The following is an 18,934-nucleotide window of genomic DNA, read 5'->3' on the forward strand; positions in this document are numbered from 1 at the left end:
GCTCAAAGTAATGTATTTAGACAGCTTGTTTTATTTGAATAAGAGTCCAAAACCCAAAGATATTCTTTTTACGGTAATGTATGACACATCTCAGAATCTGGAAGCTGCAAATGTTTGGCATTTTTTTGCTTGATAAAAAAAAAAAAATGTTGATTGATTATCAAAGTTGCAGCTCTAAAGCCTATTTCCCAAACTGTCAAACTATTTCTTTAACTTTGTGTTGTCCTGTTTTGTTAAGACCCCTGTGACAGTTAAGTGATACACATTTCCATGACTGCTCTAGTGTGCAGCTGGAGCCCTCAGATAACTGTTCACAGGAATGGTTTTCCATTCCGTCATGCTGAGTGACTCAGAATGCTCTGCTTCTACAGCCAGGACTATTATCACTTACCTTGGGTATCAATAGAGCCAATCACACAGTACAGGCGCTGTCACTATAAGAGTCACTGTAAAGGTTTTTTTTGTTTTGTTTTTATTCTGTTGTGTCAGCTGTCAGATAACAGCCCAACACTAGAAAATGATTGCAGGGTTGAATTGAAGGTTGTAAATGCTACGTGCTAACAGAAGTTAACTATTATATTTTAGGTGCTATATAGAGACCGTGATAACTATTTCATACTTCAACACCTGCATTGTTCGATAGGCTCTGTTGAACATGAAGTAAAGTAAGAAAATATTTGACAGCAACATAAAGTAGGCCAATGGAATGACATCGGCTATTACTGTGCAATGTTTTTCCACAAAAATGTGTTTTCAAATGGAACTAAATTATTTTGGACATGTTGTTTCGCCATCAGTCAGACATCTCCCTCCTCTCACATGAAGTTATGAAACTCAGATATTCTTTCTCTCTCTCCATCATCTCCCTCCCAAGGTTGCCCTGACCCAGCAAAGTTTAGCATCTTTGAGTTTCTACGCCTACTGTTTCACCATCTCTTGCTCTATTTGCCTGTCTCCTCTGCTCAGTTTTTAAGAGTCTGTCTGTCTCTCCCGTCTATTTCCTTTCTAATGCCATACTCAATATAATATAAAATCCATCCTTTTCATTGTTTTTCTCCCAGTTTCTTGCTTCTCAAGGTCATGATGTCCTGGTAAAGCCTGCTATCCCCTGTCAGCACATCATCTCTGTCTCTTTCCAGCTCTTCCGTTTTTTCATTTTACTCAGCTAGTCCACAACTATTGCAAGGCTCTATTATTTATAAATCGTATTATAACAACTCTCTTTGATTGCCAAATGGAGACATTGTAGATGACTCTTCTTATCTGTTTCTTTCTATCCTAACAGCCAATTAGACTGTTGTCAGGCTATTAAATAGGCGCTATCAGTCCCCATAGACGTGGGTCAATAGGGGCCTACTACACCCAAAAGAAGGTTTTATCATCTATTCACATGGTAGATCACCGAAAGAAGGATTAAAAGAATACGACAGCAACCTCTAGCGACCGTGGCAATTATGACAGTAGTAGTGGAAGTGATGTGAAAAACAAAATATTTTTCCCTAAACTTAGGGTTCTTGTTTGCCTAAACCTAAAGAAGTTGAAGTTTTGTTACCTAAATCTAACTGTTGTTTTTCCCTAAACCTAAAGAAGTTGTAGTTGTATTGCCTAAACCTAACTTTTTTCCCCCTAAACCTAAAGAAGTTGTAGTTTTGTTACCTAAACCTAAAGAAGCCTTTTTGTTTGTGACGTGACGTTTCATTCAGTTTTACAACATAATAGAATGTGTTGCTTTTAAGTTTCACTTTCGCTTTTACAACGTAGTAGGCCCCTAATGACCCACATCTACGGTGCTTATAGCGACTGACTATTTAATGGCCTGATAACAGTCAAATCGGGTGATCCTAAGCTGTTATTAGCAAAGTTCATCGTGCTTTTATCTCTCTACCCCAACACACCCTCTCTCATTGTCTTTTGTCTCTCTCAGCTTTCGCATTTTCTTGCCCACCTGTCCATCTTTTTTTTCTCCATCCATGTCCGCTGATTCTCACCCTCCTCTCTTCTCCATATGTTCTTCCCTCCATCTCCCTCCAAGGTAAACTCCCCTCCTATAACATCCTCCGTCTCCCTCTATCATTAATGCAAGGTCAAGTTCATCATCTTCAAGTAAGTAACTCCTCTACTGCCATCTCCCTTCTGTCTCTCTCCTCTGAGGTCATTATGAGCAGGTGAGCTTCATCACCCCCTACTTTTCTCTCTCCCTAAGGTTGTACAGGCAGGTATAGAGTTCATCATCTCAAAGTCAAGCCGCTCTAATTAGTGCAAGTCGGTTCCCATGGCGATGTCCATCTTGTCTCCCGGCAGGAGATATAACCTGGCAGTGATGAGCTCACAATGGGAGTTTTTTCTTGCATGACAAACACACACATACACGCTTGTGTGAAAGACAAAAGTAAGCTGCTGTCACTATTTGTTTGCTTTCCCTCTCTGACTTTGCTTACCAGCCCATCCAAAACCATACACACAATATTACAATCTAATGGTCCTCAACGGCTCAAAAGGGCAATCATGATCACCGATAGAGTACCCTTGTGTGCAATTTCATCAACTAACATCGCACTGAAGAACAGGCAAGCAAGCACAGAAAGGAGTGGTCTTTGATTTGTTAGATTTGGACAAAGAAATGGGAGTTAGGTACTTAGGGGGACATAAACTTTAGATTGTTAGAATTACTGTCTGACAATAAACTACTCGAAGGGATCTAAAGTGCAATCGCTAAGTTGTTTCAGAATAAAATACACTCACCGTGTTCAACTCTACAATTTAATACACCACACCTAGTGGGCAACTCCTTCGTCTGAAAAGTGAAGCCAATGCTGCTTGTATAGAAGTCTATGAGAAAATGACCCCTACTTCTCACTTGATTTATTACCTCAGTAAACATTGTAGACATGACTTTATGGTCTCAATCGCTAGTTTCAAGTCTTCTTCAATAAAGAATGATGTTCATTTAGTAAATTATGGTCCCATTTAGAGTGAAATAGACCATAAAGCAGGGTGTGCTTTAAGGTTGATACCACGGCGTTGTCCGGTCTGGGTGTTGTCCGTGTTTTCATCTTAGAATTTTAACACCTTAAAAGTTTGTTTTCAGTTCATGGAAGTTAATTATAACGTTTTGTCGCCTAAAAATATCTTATTCGGCATACGGTTGTACTAAGCTCCACCCTCTCGTGCCAAAATGCCGAACTCGAGGCGACAAACCAATCGGTGACGTCACGGTGACTACGTGCCCTCGTTATATACAGCCTTCGACCACAAAGTGAAACAATGAAGTCTCCATAAAGGAGGTTGTGCAATTTGCTTTTAAGATTCCAGTAAGAAATGTTGGGTTGGGTTAAGTTGAAAAAGATAAACATAGAACAACGAAAAAGGCTTAAGAAATGAAAAGAGGAGTCAATGCCTGAAGGGAGTAGGAGTGATAGGAGAGAGGAAGCGAACACAAGAGCGAACGAGTCTGACAGAAAGCTAAGAAGATAGAGAGAGAGGGAAGGTGAAAGGGAGACAATAGAGAGAACGAGGAGGAAAAGTGAAGGACAAACTCATGAACAAAAAGCATAGTACAACAATAAGAGAGAAAAAAGAGTGATAGGGCAAGAAACATTAGCAACTGCTCTATTTGAAAAGGCACTTTGGGGCGTACTTACAACAAACAAAGCCGGGGGAATGTGAATAGGCCAAGTTAATCTCTGTGGGCGACCGTAACGTGTGTGTGTGTTGGCTCGACAAGAGCAGTAGACTGAGTTACCATTGTGAACAAGAAAAGTACATTCTAGCAAACTTAATACTATTTGTAATCAACAACACGTTGATGAAAGTGTTTTGTTTAGTGTGTGTATCACAGTTATTTCAGCTCAACTTTAACAAAGAACTTTTACTCTGTACTTTACTTTCAGGATTTAATTTTATTTTCTGTCTAGTTCCATTTCCTGAGCCATTGGCAACATATATTTAGTTTCTTATTTTTATGGACTTTTTATGAGTTTTTTTAGAGAACTTTTTCAGATTAGTTTTCGCCAAGTTTATGAAATAAGAACTATAAAATATAAATTCTTGGGTCAAGGATGCCCCCAGTACCATTTGAAGGTGGTTAATCATGCAGACCTTGATTCAACAGATAGTATCATATCTTTCCACGAAGCTGATTGCCGATTGCTCTGCCCAGTGCAGTGTGACATCACGGTCCATTGACTAAAGCTCTTTCTCTCTGTAGGGACAATCCTAGATAGATGAGGACAATTCAGAGTCTCACACAGACAGTACATTTACATGCGTTAAATATTCAGTTTTTTGCCCTTATTCTGAAAAGGCCAATATTCCTACTAAGCTGTTTACATGGCTAATGAAAATGAATATTCCACTAATATTACTATTTACATGCAGCCGTGCATACTCTGAAAAACGTTGTTTGATCGTGCAAACACAGCCTCCCTGTTTCAGTCCTTCGACCAATTAACAATCCAAATATAGTTGCGATATTTGCGCATATCCAAAAACCTGTTGATATCCCAGTCTCTCTGAATGTTTAAAAGTAGGTGTGTTTCTCCTTCCGACCAGAAATGTGGGCTTTTCTTTTGGGCCTCTATCTCTGCAAACTGTTGCCCAGTTGGTTTGTGTACAACACACAGAGCTGGCCGTAAACAGTCAAGAGGCCATAAACGGCAAACTGCTGTAAAAACATCAACTGAAACGCATATTCCAAATGTGCTGTATACACGTCCAAAGAATGCTCCTAAAACCTGAATAATATCGACATAGCCCGTATGTCTTAATTGGAAAATGCTCCGTTCGGAATAAGGCCTAATTCAGAATATCCAAATGGAATATGCTGTTTACATGCCCTGAATCAAATTCGCAATATTGCCATATTTGGAATATTAGTGTGCATGTAAACATAGTCAGTCTCTGAACTGGAAGATGATTCTCTGATGATGCACAATTTAACATGAGTAAAATACAGCAGTTGTAAGCTTTAGAAAAAAAAGCTTCAAGTAGACCTTGAGTCAAGATTATTTTGTCAAAAGTGAAATAAAGTTTTCCAAATACAATTTTTTGTTTTGTTTTACTTTTGGATTGGCCTCGGTATGTGTGCGCATTCGTTTCTGCATGCGTTCTTATGTGCGTGAATGTGTGTGTTTGCTTGGATAAGCCAATAAACTCGCCAACAAACAAAAGCTGGACAGCACGGTGTGTCATTGCTGCTCCGGGGTTGGTTTCCTTATTTTTTGTCTTGCTTGCTCTGCAATGCACCAGCCTCTGTTTGTTTGTTTGTGTGGGGTAATTCAAATAGGTGTGTGATGTAAAATATTATTTAGAAAAACTCGCTGTATGAAGATATATCATTTCAATATTTCTCACAAAGGGAATATGCTAAATTATTATACATATTCAAATGTGTTCTTTCATTGCACATTTTGTTCTGTACAATCTTCCAACTGTAAAAGCAGCTGCGTACACTGTTTGTATATATAACTGAATGCTGAATGGTACTTCTGCACGGCAGATCTAGCTCATAGACGGGTTTCTTGTATACAGACATTACTGGGTGCGCATTCAGGCGGCAAAACCGCTTTGGCAGCTGGTCACAAGATTGCAGCCAACCGTTGTAATCAACGTAGATTTTGCATTGTTTGTACATTCTTGTTGACTATACTACTATACTACACCCCTGCAGAGTCCAACCACCAGATACCATTATCATATGACGTATTGGTATGAGATTTGTTATTATTATCACCTGTTATGAAATGGTTAATGTTAGATCCGACATAAGTGTGATTTGACTTGGGGGACCAGTGTCTGTTTGGTTGACTCTCCGGTTGGCGTTCATGTTACATGAGCCCCTCTTGATGGCTGCCACCAGACACTTTTTCCTTAGCGATTTATAACGGTATAACTATAATATAAAGTTTTTCAGTCCAAAACGCAACGCCAAAAAGTCAATACAATATTGCAGATATGTCCGATTCAAATTTAAACTACCTTAGTTAGATAACGTAAGCTTCCACTGCCGCTTGTTGTTGTGACAACGGTAGACTAATGTTACCAGACGTTTTCCCTTCAAAATGTAATGTTACGGTCTACCGGAGTGAGCTTCCCCCTGTTGTGGTCGTGAAACGTTACAGCAATTTAGAGCCGTAACAAAGTCTTGCATCACTTTTAAGTTTTAAGGCATAGACGCTAAATATATATATCAATATTTCCTTAGAATGTGGGTCGATCACCCTGTTGTTGATCAGTTCATTTTTATCGATCTGTGGACCATGACAGCTCGTCATGACCACCCGCTGCTTTGCTAGCGCTGTGTGACTACAATGCTTTTGCCCATCAGGCCTGGATCCATAATCTCCTTCTGTTTTTAGCAAAGCCATGTGATCCCCTCGGAATATTAAACAAATTTCAATCCATCTTTTCTGCAGTTTACTGCACAACAACTCCTTGTCATCTCTGCTTTGGAGCTCGGCTCAGCCAGACTTGACGTGCTTTCTGCCCCCTCGCTGCGCTCGCCCCTCTGTGGTGACGTTGCACAGAAACCCGTCTATAGTCATGGGGGATTAAACCTTTCTAACCAGGAGAACGCCCTTATTAAAGGATCCTATTTTCACGATTAAATCAAAGTTTTTGAATTTAGTAGTAACTTTACACAACGATCTATATCAATGAATATTAACAACGTTACATGAAGAGGGGATACTAAGCTTGTTGGAGGGGATGTCCACCTTCAAATCCAAGGGTTGAACACTTTCTAATTACTTCCTAAATTCCCTTGTCTCCTCGTCTTGCTTTTCCGCACCTCCCTTTCCGTTTCTGTCACTCTTGCCTGTTAGGCTTCACTTTGTAAGTTAAGTTGTCTTGGTACAGATCCAACAGGAGAACAATCACTGCCCTAACGACTTCAATGTATCCCCTCGCTCTCACTCTGCCTTGTTCTCTTCATGTAGGTCCAAAGGTGAATTCTTATGGATCCAGAAAGAGCAGAGAGAATCCATGCTCCAACAACTTTAACTTATTTTCTCCCTCTCCCTCTCCCTTTACGTTGCCACAAACACACAAAGAGAGATAGAGCTACTTCCCTCTTTGCCCCCTTTTCTTCTATCAATGTCATGTCGACCCAAAACAGATCGATTGCAAAACTGCTTTTAATTGGAACACACAAATATACCCAGGCGTTTACACATAAACACACATAAAGTAGCCGGCTTAAAAGCTTTAAATCTTCCAGGCTGCTGTCGATGTAAACAACCCAGATAAGAGTAAGTGCGACAAGGAGCCACCCAACAAATCCCATCACCCTTCCTCTGTTCCTCAGAGGGGCCTCTTAAACATTTAAGGACAAAGACATGGGGAAAAAAGTACCCAATTTAAGGTTGCTTAGAAGACATATTGGTGCCAATAATGCACACTCTGTTTAATGACTTGAGCTATCTCAAAGCCTAAGTTTTCCACCTAGGTTCCTTTTTATAATTTACTGTAAATCGTCAAAGCTATGTGGTGAAAAACTTGAATTATGAAGGTATTAAACCCATCACAGTTTTGTTTTTTTTCCTGTGGCAAACTTTGCTCTTTGTGGATTTAATCTGTTTTATTTCACTTCGAACAATAATTCAAGACAGGCATCCAAACTGCGTACAAAACAAAAGAAAAACTCTTTATAGTGTTTCCAGAAATCACAAGGAAGCTAAATGACACTACGGGGAAAGACCCAGGAGGGACCATGTGTGATTTTAATACTTACTGGTAGAGGTGAAAAGATGATTCAGAAAATAAATAACTATTGGGTATAGATACTATGCAAGTTTTTCACATAACTTTCATAGATATTAATGGGGCCCCGCCTCCAATGCCTTATCCAGTTCTCTATAAACATCCATGAGTGTAGCCTATGCTAAAGGAGATAAGAAAGGAAGCATTGAAGCACCTTTCCTTAGCATTTAGAGAATTTGACTATCATGGCTGCCACTTAAAGGACCAGTGTGTAACATTCAGGGGGATCTATTGGCAGAAATGGAATATAATATTAATAACTATGTATTCTTTAGTGTATAATCACCTGATAATAAGAATCTTTGTATTTCTGTTACCTTAAAATGAGTCATTTATATCTATATAGAGGAGTGGGTCCCCTTATTGAACCACCATGTTTCTACATTAGCCCAGAACGGACAAACAAAACTCTGTCAACTTTTACTGCATGGGCCGGAGTAGCTAACGTTACTTGCTCTCGTTGCCGCCGCACTCACTCTCTTGCTTCACCACTCACTTCCCACATACATACACACTCTACACACTGGCTCTGCTTCAAATGAGCTACGCTACTCTCACAACAACTGGCTCTAAAGAGCGCCATTCGTGTTTTCACGTCGGCCACCGTAGCTCTCCAACACGCTTGGCACACGGGAGAGGCTTCAGTTGGTTGCAATCCGCAACCTCGTCGCTAGAGACCGCCAGATCCTACACACTGGACCTTTAAATGGATGTATATCCATGGATAGATAAATATATATAATGTTTCACCAACTTTTCATATCAGATTTTTGGGCGCTACCAGTGCCAATGGCAGGCGCCTGTTCGATAACATCACACCCTTATTCCCACATCGTTTAGCTCTATCTAATCTTGCTTTTTATGTTCTCTCAAAATACTGCCACTGTGTGTGACCTTGTGGTTATGGAATGATTTCTGTCCCCTGTAGGCCAGCAATAACAGAGAAACACACCTGAGCACAAACCTGCGGTATGAAAGAGCAATCAGTGCCTGCCTGCGGATTGGTTTTCGACACTTCTAGCGATGACAGACAGAGATAGCGCAGGTACCAACAAATACTGACACATATTTTGCACGCATTCCCGCACAGGCACATTCGTGCAATTTCAATCGTACCCCCTAAAACTAAATCAGACAAGCATTTCTGTCATCTCACGATAAGGCTCCCCTTGCTTTCCTCCTCTCTCTCACCCATATGTATTCCACGCAATACTTGACAGAGGAACACAGGAAATGAAAAGGCAGACAGAAAAGCAGGTACCAGCGCATCGGGGGGGAAATTGGATTAATACGAGAATATTCAAATGAGGTGTCTGATATTATTTACAAGGAAATTATAAATGTTTTTCACCCACTTAAATTTGTCAGCAGCGGAGGAAGTCGTGGAGAGAAGGGGAAATTAAAGATTGAGCACTGCAGGTTCAAAGTGACACGAGACCACATGAGCAAAATATAAGCAGATAATATGTTTGCAGAAAGCAGGAAGATTAACTTAATTTTGAAGGTGAAACAAACGCCACATGACACGTTTTTATGATAAGGATTAGACAAATTAGAAGAGGAGTTTAGCGTTTGTTAAAGTGTGAGCTGAATTGGTCAAGTCAGGGTGGATAAACACCTAAGTGTCTCAGCATTTGAAGGCCTTATCAAACTGTTATTCCAAAGAAATAACCAAGCATAATTGTTCACTATTTTGTTGTAATTCATAGAGCATTTGGCTGACAATGGTTTGATTTCCTACACTCAGTCTGGAAGGACTGAGTGCAGGTGCAAGACACCGGAAAGAAGAGAAAACATCGAGGGTGGGATGATGTGAAGGGTTATGAGGTCAGATGGATGTTAGGGATCTGACAGAGTGAATTTTCCTTTGCAAGATGTTATGTTAGCTGTGTGTAAGCACGCATGATCGTTTGCATGTATACACGGGTTATAACTCACCATTGAAGTTGACGGCGCGGATGTAGCCGAGCAGCTCTTTGCCGTCGATGCTGTTGGCCATGCGCGGGCAGAGTCCCGGGTATCCGTAGCAGAGCTCCCGGTGCATGCGGTGCAGAGCGTGGGCCATGGCGTACACGGCGTCCATCACAAACTGAACCTTCCCCTCTTGTTCGTAGCTGGAATCGCGACCGACTTTTTCTAAACCTGAGGAGAAGAAGAAGAAGAAGAGAAAGTGGTCAGAGGGGAAAAAGAAGAAAATATAAATTGGAGCCATTTTGAATTTAAGTCACAATCAGGGTAGGGACGTCAAACGGTATGTTCTAGGAATGTGCATCCTAAAAAAAGGAATGTGAACAATCAAGCAATGACACACAACAACAGATTGAGAACAAAGTAGAAGAAATCAGGTAGAGGGAGAGGTGAAAAAAAAGAGATGAAAAGAAGCTGATCAGTAAGTCAAATTGGGGTGAAGCAACAAAAAAAAAACTTTTAATGGGTAAAAGGGAGAAAAGTAGAGGTGAAAACAGAAAAAGAAGTTTTGCGAGACAGGTTGACCATCCGACAGGTAGCAGGGCACTCAGCCTGACAATGACAAATAGCGCCTCTGGGTCCATTCTCACCCTGGTAGCAAAGTTACAGAAGAAAGAACAACATGTTCCTTCTTTACATCTTTCAAATCACTGATAATGGCATTTCCTTGTATGAGAGAAAGGTACGAAAGTGCTCAGAGAAGACAAAATAGACTATTTTCCTCTTTCTGACTCATGTCACATGGCTGTGTGTTGAGGGGCTATTTGTATACTGCATTTAAATTCTATTAGAGCTGTCGAAGTTAACGTCACCAATTTATTTAACGCTTTAACGCAATTGATCTTTCGGAGGTTGTAGCGGGCTCAGTTTTAAAGCTATCGAGTGAAGATACTGGTAACATATGAAACTAGAAAGGAATCCATTGGCACCAACCATGTCACACTAGCTTGTCGCGAAGGAGGTTAAATAACGCTCCAAACTTATGCTAAATTTTGGCAAGGAGAAACTGGCATGGCCATTTTCAAAAGGGTCCCTTGACCTTTGACCTCAAAATATGTGAATGAAAATGGGTTCTATGGGTACCCACGAGTCTCCCCTTTACAGACATGCCCACTTTATGATTATCAATTGCAGTTTGGGGCAGGTCATAGTCAAGTCAGCACACTGACAGCTCTTGTTGCCTGTTGGGCTTGAGTTTAGGATTTGAGCATATTGTTTTATGCTAAATGCAGTACCTGCGAGGGTTTTTGGACAATATTTATCATTGTTTTGTGTTATTAATTGATTTACAATAATAATTATATACATATATTTGCATAAATCAAGTATATTTCCCAACTCCCATGTTGATAAGAGTATTAAATACTTGACAAATCTCCCTTTAAGGTACATTTGAACAGAAAAAAAATGTGTGAATAATTTGGGATTAATCTCAATTAAATATTTAAATCAAATGACAGCCCTAAATTCTGTACATTTCATCAAATACACAATGTATATTTTGTTACTTGCAACATTCAATGCTCTCTAGTGTGTCTCTCTTGTGTTTCGGTCCTTTTTTTCAAGCTATGAGGCTTATCTTATTACTGCAGCCTAATTAATAACTGCAGAGTCATGTTTAAGTTCATCAATTTGGCGATGAAACAAATGCATATTTGCATTCGGCCTTCATGCTTGTGTGCATGCACAGTGCATGCACACACGCATAGACTCACTCCCTCTTTCCTCTGACACACACATACACAATCCTGCAAATAACCTCCTAGTTGCAGTTTATTGAGATGGTTTTATGTAACGACTCATTAGCATAATGAGCTAATGAAACAAGAACAGAGTGAAAATAAAAACCTCTTTGATGCATTAGGATGGAAATTGGTAATTGATTGCGACATTCATTTTCTTCAAGGAGGGGAATTACATATGAAGTCCAAACATCCTAAATTCAATACAGTTCTTTTTTCTCCTGATATTTCTTTAACCTTTTCTGATACATTCATTGTTTTTGTTGCCATCCTTATCTCGTATTTCTGCCTCATTCTCTTTCTCTGTCTCCCTCCTGTTCACCCTTTCTCCTCTGCACTCCCTGCGTGTGTCATTTTCTCGTATTGCCTCTCTCTGTCCTCCTCTCTTCTGTCTCGTCCCCCCCACCCCGTGTCCGCTGCCTTCGCCGACGCTTTATTCACCCATTTCTTACAAGTAGCAGTCACCTTCAGGCGACGCGAGCCGAATCAAAACCCGTCTGGGCTGAGTGTGAATTAACAAGACCAGAGGCCCCCTCAATCAATATGAGAATCCATAAGGAATTAATGGGGTCCTGAGAATGAAATCCAATCCGCAGTTATAGACGGCTGTCGGGTGTTTTGTATGCATGTCTGTATTTGTGTGTTTGTTGTTGGTGTTGACGATGGTAGTGGTGTGTGTGTGTGTGTGTGTGTGTGTGTGTGTGTGTGTGTGTGTGTGTGTGAGAGAGAGAGCCCCAGTGGGAAGTGAATCAGCATTGTCTCCGCACCATGTGGTCCAACCAAGCAGCTGATCACTATGTTTGACTAATCATCTCCTCTCAGTCCCTGGATAACACAGCTGTACAGTAGCTATAAGCAACGGATGTGCAGGGCGCATGTGGAGAGAGAAAACGCAGGCAGACAATTAATGTGAGTGTATGTGTGACAGAAAAAGAAAGAGGGATAGAGCGATAGATACGACGGCATATTAGGGCCATTGTATGTAAGAAAATAATTAAATACGGAGCTGGGGAAGGAGGGTAATATTTTGAGAAAAAAGTCAAAAATAAAAAGTCAAAAACTTGATTATTCCCTGAAATTAAAGTGGTAAATTTACGCGGTGCGTTCATAGTAACGTCTTCTCAACAGTTGGTTTTTAGTGTTAGCTATGCTGAAATAAAAGACACACACCTTCATGTATTTAAAGATAGAAGTTGTTCGTCTCTACTTTCCTGTATCTTCTATAATATTAGTACTTGTGTTTATAAAAGAACACATTGAGAACATGAAACAAAACGTTGTACAGTATGTGTATCTTTCAGGACCCTCGCCACGCTCAGTTTTCCGAGTGTTTTTCTCGTAAATTTACGACTTTATAATCTCGAATATCTGTGAGTATTTTCTTGTAAATTTCCCACTTTAATCTCAGAGAATATCCCAATTTGTTTGTAAGAATCAGAAATGCTTGTTAACAGCGACACCTGTGGACGTTAAGTCAGCAAAAGTCAGCATCAGATTCGCGCTTGTGCTCGCTCTACATAGACATGAACGAGCATCGGTCAAAACAGTGAGGCGACACACGTCAGCTAAAACCACAATATCACTCTATATTTCAGCTGCTTGGCAGTAATGTTAGCTGACCAGACGAAGGTCTCTCCATGAATCACTGCTGATCCTAGTGTTGGCTTTTCCTGCCTCAGCCTCCCGACCGCGGTCGGAGGGAGACACCAGCACCCGGTCAGAGACGATAAAGTTTCTTAATGCGGAGCCCCGTCTCTTCACAAGACACGGGAAACCTCTGTTGGTCTGGAGGAGCTGCAGCAGTTATTTCTGCACAAATGTCCACTGTACATTTACTAGATATTCTCAGAGTTACTACTCTCCTGCAGTGTGTAGTGTGCGAGCATAAACGTGAGAGTGGAGCAAAATAGCGAGAATGAGCGTGGCGTGTGAGTGAAGGCAGGCAGGCAGAGGAGCAGAGTACAGCAGAGACTCCGGCCCTGGAGACCAAAGCTACGGTCTCCCCCGCGTCCTCCGACCGCGGCCGACTGTTTTGCAAGACGGGCTTCACTAGCCTTGCAGTTTTGGTGCCTCTGTGTAGTTTGTGTTGGAGTCTGAGTCTGAACAGCGTGGCCACATGCGAGTGCGCATGGGACACCGACCCGGATTGATTTATACGTGTAAGAAATAACAAACAGTCCCTTTAATCTTGGAAATTCTAATTCTTTTCTCGGAAAATTCCCCCTTCCCTCGACTCCATATTTATTTATTTTTTACCTACAATGGCCCTAATACACAGTCATAGAGAAAAGAACAACTCTCTCTCAATGGTGAGCTTTTATTCAGCCTCACACACTCACATTACTGTCTCTGTCTGTCACATGCAACACCCTGTACCCTGTTTTGCAATCCTGCAGGGGGTTAACACAGCACTTCCTCTGCTGCAGCACCGTGTTTGCCCAGTAAAACCTCATTCTTCTGAGCCAAGCCGCCCGTCCAAAGATTCAAATCTGCAGCTATTCATTTTGTGGCTTCGCATTACTGGCTGGAACTTCTGTAGCTGGATGTACTGAGGCGGTACAGTATTGATTTCATGAGCACACGCAGGGTTATGATCCAGCAGGGCATAGTTTGAGCGAAATGCATATGGGGAAAAAAAAAAAAAACCTGCTTAAGGCAGTAGACTGAGGCAGGAGGTCAACAATCTATTGAGTTGTTTCCAAGCACCAGGCATGAATTATGTTGCTCATCAGCGTTGGCAAACATGTTGTTCTGTGTATCATTGCATTTAATTCGACATTTCATTAGAAAATCAGCTGCACAAATCACAGTAAACTTTGTTTATCCAGAGAAGGCATGCACCTTTTGGCCAACAACCTGCTCAACATTCATAATTACACACATTCACACCTCAGTAGTCCCTGAGAGAGGGGAGAGCTTTTCTCATTAGCTTCTAAAATACTGGCTACAAGCCTAGTTCTCTTACCTTCACAGCCAAATCTACATTTTGTTTCCTATCAGTCACCAGCAAATTGTTTAGTGTAAAATAGCCTTTACATTTTTTTTACGGCTGTCAAAGTTAACGCAATAATAATGCAAATCCTTTTTAACGCCATTAATTTCTCTAACACAATTTTTTTTTTTTTTTGCGATTTTAGGTTGTAGCTAGCTCAGTTTTAAAGCTAGAGTGAATATACTGGCATCATATGAAACTAGAAAAACCTAAGGAATCCATTGCAACCATGACATGCTAGCTCGTCGTGAAGGAGGCAAAATAACGCTCCAAATTTACGCTAAATTTTGGCGAGGAAAAACTGGCATGGCCATTTCCAAAAGGATCCCTTGACCTCTGACCTCAAGATATGTGAATGAAAATGCCCTTTACAGACATGCCCACTTTATGATAATCACATGCAGTTCGGGGCAAGTCATAGTCAAGTCAGCACACTGACACACTGACAGCTGTTGTTGCCTGTTGGGCTGCAGTTTGCCATGTTATGATTTGAGCATATGTTTTTATGCTAAATGCAGTACCTGTGAGGGTTTCTGGACAATATTTGTCATTGTTTTGTGTTGTTAATTGATTTCGAATAATAAATATATACATACATTTGCATAAAGCAGCATATTTTCCCACTCCCATGTTGATAAGAGTATTAAATACTTGACAAATCTCCCTTTAAGGTGTGATTCATTTATGATTAATCCCGACTAACTATGGACAATCATGCAATTAATCGCAATTAAATATTTTAATCGTCTGACAGCCCTACTTTTTTTTTTTAGGTGCACAAGAATCTCTCTATTTTATGATTTTGAAATGTAGTATATTGCTGTTTTTCGTCTCTCTAAAAACACATTTTAAACCACAACCTGTTAATGGTGTGAGGCTAGTACTTGTCAAACAACACTACTGAGGCCTGAAACTTTTTTAGAGGTTTAAAAGTCTTGTCGTGCCCCGAGGTAACTCTGGTAGCAGCCTCAGTAATGTGATTGATGCTTCTAAGCCCAGTCAAAAGCCTCTGTGCAGCAGGGTGTGATGAATGCTACACTGGACCGACCGTGTCTGGTGGAAACAAAAAAAAGCCAATAGTGAAGTGCAACAAGGTGAAGCTGATGCAATTAACTGACTGGCTAACTACCCTGATGGATCCAATTGGGAGTCAATTTAGTGTACTTGTCACTAATCCCAGGGCAACTGCCGCTCTGTACAATGAATGTAGATTTAACATTAAGCAAAGAGTTCATGGGAGTCGATGCTCGGATGTGTTGCGGCACTTTAATCTGAGCGGAGCACCAATTAAAACAGTACAGATCAACCATTTAAGCTATAGGCTGAAATAATTGAATCGTGCTCGGCGTGGATTAAAGTATTCAAACATATTTGCCCGTCTTTTATCCCTCTCAGGGTGAAAAGTCTTTTCCTCACTGCAAGCAAGATGTTGGTGGAATGCACTTTTTGGGAGTGAAGCCTCTTTTAACTCAGACTTCCTTGTGGCATCCGATCTCTCCTTCTAATACGTAGGGAATTGAGCTACTCTGGTTTAAGGTGGCTTTGTAGCTAAAACAACCTGGACAACATTCACACAGAAACAAAAAGAGTACTATCTTTTCTTTCAGCCTGGTGTTAAGATTTGAATGCCTGATGTGCTCAGACATTTGTAAAGTTAAATATCTAACTATCTGTTTTATGAACACCTCTTTGTACAATATCAGTTGTTTAGCTCTGCTGCACTACTGAGACTCTTTTAACTTCTAATGTGAACGCTCACGCAGGAAATACAATTGACTTTAATATGCTTATGGCCATACGGCTTATTGTCATAACTCACACACATTTACAAGCACATAAACACAGAGAACTGTATGCACACACACTAACATCCACATTGATTACGCATATCATCTACTGCATTACTCCCAGTGAGTCAGAGCACCGTGCAGAGTGTACAGCAGAGTATATTTAAGAGCTGCAATCTCTAAAACCTTCTTCTGAACGATGGTACATACTTTAATCTCACTGAATCACAGGAATGTAACACGGCAGTTAAAAATATGGATTCAAGCATCAGGTAATTGGTCATTTGTGCCACATAAACTAGAAAGCAATATATATTAGTGTCTGAGAACAGGCCATTTTGAAACATCTCCATGCCGACTCACTAATCAACAAAAGGCCCTTGAGCTGGCTGCCTAATGTCCTTCCATAATTACAAACCTAATTATGCTAATAGTCAATAAATAAAGACAAACAAGACAATTAGTAAATGCTTTGGCAGCCACATACCTTCACTTATCACATAGGTGGCACTGATCTAACCAATCTTTCTAACACATGCCAGCACATTTAGGATTGAAAGGTGGCACATTTTTTATTGCATTTTGATACCATTGCCACTAATTTCTTTAACGCATTAACGCTACTTGCATTTTTTAGGTTGAACTGGGCTCTGTTTTAAAGCTAGATCCTGGTACCATATGAAACTAAGAAACCTAAAGAATCCATTGGTACCACCCATGTCATACTAGCTTGTTGAGAAGGAGGCAAAATAACGCTCCAACCTTGCACTAAATTTTCTCGAGGAAAAACTGGCATGGCCATTTTCAAAGGGGTCCCTTGACCTCTGACCTCAAGATACAGTATGTGAATGAAAATGGGTTCTATGGGTACCCACGAGTCTCCCCTTTACAGACATGCCCACTTTATGATAATCAATTGCAGTTTGGGGCAAGTCATAGTCAAGTCAGCACACTGACAGCTCTTGTTGCCTGTTTGGCTTGAGTTTAGGATTTGAGTATATTTTTTATGCTAAATGCAGTACCCATGAGGGTATATTTGTCATTGTTTTGTGTTGTTAACCGATTTCCAATAATAAATTTATACATACATTTGCATAAAACAAGCATATATGCCCACTTCCATGTTGATAAGAGTATTAAATACTTAAAAAAACTCCCTTTATGTTACATTTTGAAAAGATAAAATGTGCGATTAATCGTGATTAAATATTTATTATTGACAATCAACTGACAGCCATATATATATGTATTTACCTCATTAATAACATATATGGCAAACTCTATATTTTCTACAGTATATTAATGATCTGCAATCTTGGTAATATCTGGTGTAACCGCTGCTTTTCTGGAGATATTTTGAAATTTACTTTGAGATTTAACTTTTCAAAATCTTCCCAAAGAGAGAGAGAGATAGTACTTCAGTTAAAAATGTTGTGTTAATGACGGTTACAAGCTGCTATCGTTTCAAAGACACACCAGAACTTGGATGTCCAATTAAGGGCAATTCTAAATTAGACTGATGCTAAAATTTCTCTTTCTATAAGGAGATAACTGACGAGTTTATGCTTTCCAAAACGGCCTCAGAATAAGGATATAAATAGAGGAATATTGATAGAAGAGTCCGTCTTGACCTTTTAAAACTGACCCATAAATATCAGACTACTGAGTGCAGTCATTATTCCTAAACCAGATGTGTGACCTCATTACATCGAGCCGACGTGTATTGTTTGTCTTTCTCAACGAGCCGGCATTGTTTTCCGATGCGTCGGTACGTGCATTCAACGTGTGTGCACGCTTCCATTCAGAGAAAAAAGTACAACAAAGCGTTACACTCGGAGCCATAGATCAACGTGTCACGAGATAATGAGAATTTCTCTATGCTGTGAAAGTCGATGTGAAACGACACGATGCATCATTAATCAGCATATCGCAAGAAAATGCAATCCTGCCCTGAGACAGTTAAACGACTGCTGCTGTTATGAGTGGTGCTAACCCGGAAAGCACTACTGTCTCTGTTTCCTGGGATTGCGTCAGGTGTTGTAACCGGAGCAATGGGTGTGTGTGTGTGTGTGTGTGTGTGTGTGTGTGTGTGTGTGTGTGTGTGTGTGTGTGTCGGAGTGTGTGTGGAAAGTACAATGCTTTAGAGCTTTTATTGGATCTGTCTGCCCATTGTCTGCAGCCAGTTAACAGCTTGTCACATCAATGAAGTGGCTACGGATCTATTCATTTCATCTCGGCATGTAATGCGTGTGAGCAGGTGAGAAATAAAATAGACATCTTTAACTGAGTCTTTAATACGTGAGTGCAATACATTTAGTGTGGTGAAGTCTTGCTTTAGCGTGTGTGAAAACAAGACAAAAGGGAAAGAGATAAGTAGGGATACAGGTTGAGATGGATGGACAAAATGTTTGTGTGGTAATATGCACCCTGTCTGACATTACGCTCTGTTCCATTTTCCAGCCAGCAGCTGCTAAATTAAATTCAGCCCTCTGCTCAGTATTAATGACATTGGAGACCACAGGCAGCTTGGTTTGGTTGGCTGCTTGGTAAGGAAGGATTTGCATTGAAAAAAAGAAAAAAGACTTGGGAAAAACTCCGAGAGGCAGAAAGTACAGATGAAAAATAACTTTCATGTCTCATAAAAAAGATCTGCTAACCAAAAGCTCAATGAGGACACAATCATCTCC

The 18,934-nt window shown here is 40.4% G+C and overlaps 1 protein-coding gene across 7 annotated transcripts in view; it reads right to left on the reverse strand.

The window, feature by feature from the left end:
• The window catches only part of grm8a (glutamate receptor, metabotropic 8a), a 491,719-nt gene that overhangs the window by 251,473 nt on the left and 221,312 nt on the right, over window positions 1-18,934 (reverse strand). For all 7 annotated transcript variants that reach the window (XR_012592620.1, XR_012592622.1, XR_012592621.1 and 4 more), the window contains one exon: window positions 9,697-9,900. Coding sequence is in view for 4 of the 7 variants with exons in the window: in XM_074625214.1 (XP_074481315.1) it covers window positions 9,697-9,900 (204 nt within the window). In the remaining 3 variants the exon portion in view is untranslated. The remainder of the gene's footprint in view (window positions 1-9,696; window positions 9,901-18,934) is intronic.

The sequence above is a fragment of the Sebastes fasciatus genome, chromosome 23 (genome assembly GCF_043250625.1).
Source record: "Sebastes fasciatus isolate fSebFas1 chromosome 23, fSebFas1.pri, whole genome shotgun sequence".
Lineage (NCBI taxonomy): Eukaryota > Metazoa > Chordata > Actinopteri > Perciformes > Sebastidae > Sebastes > Sebastes fasciatus.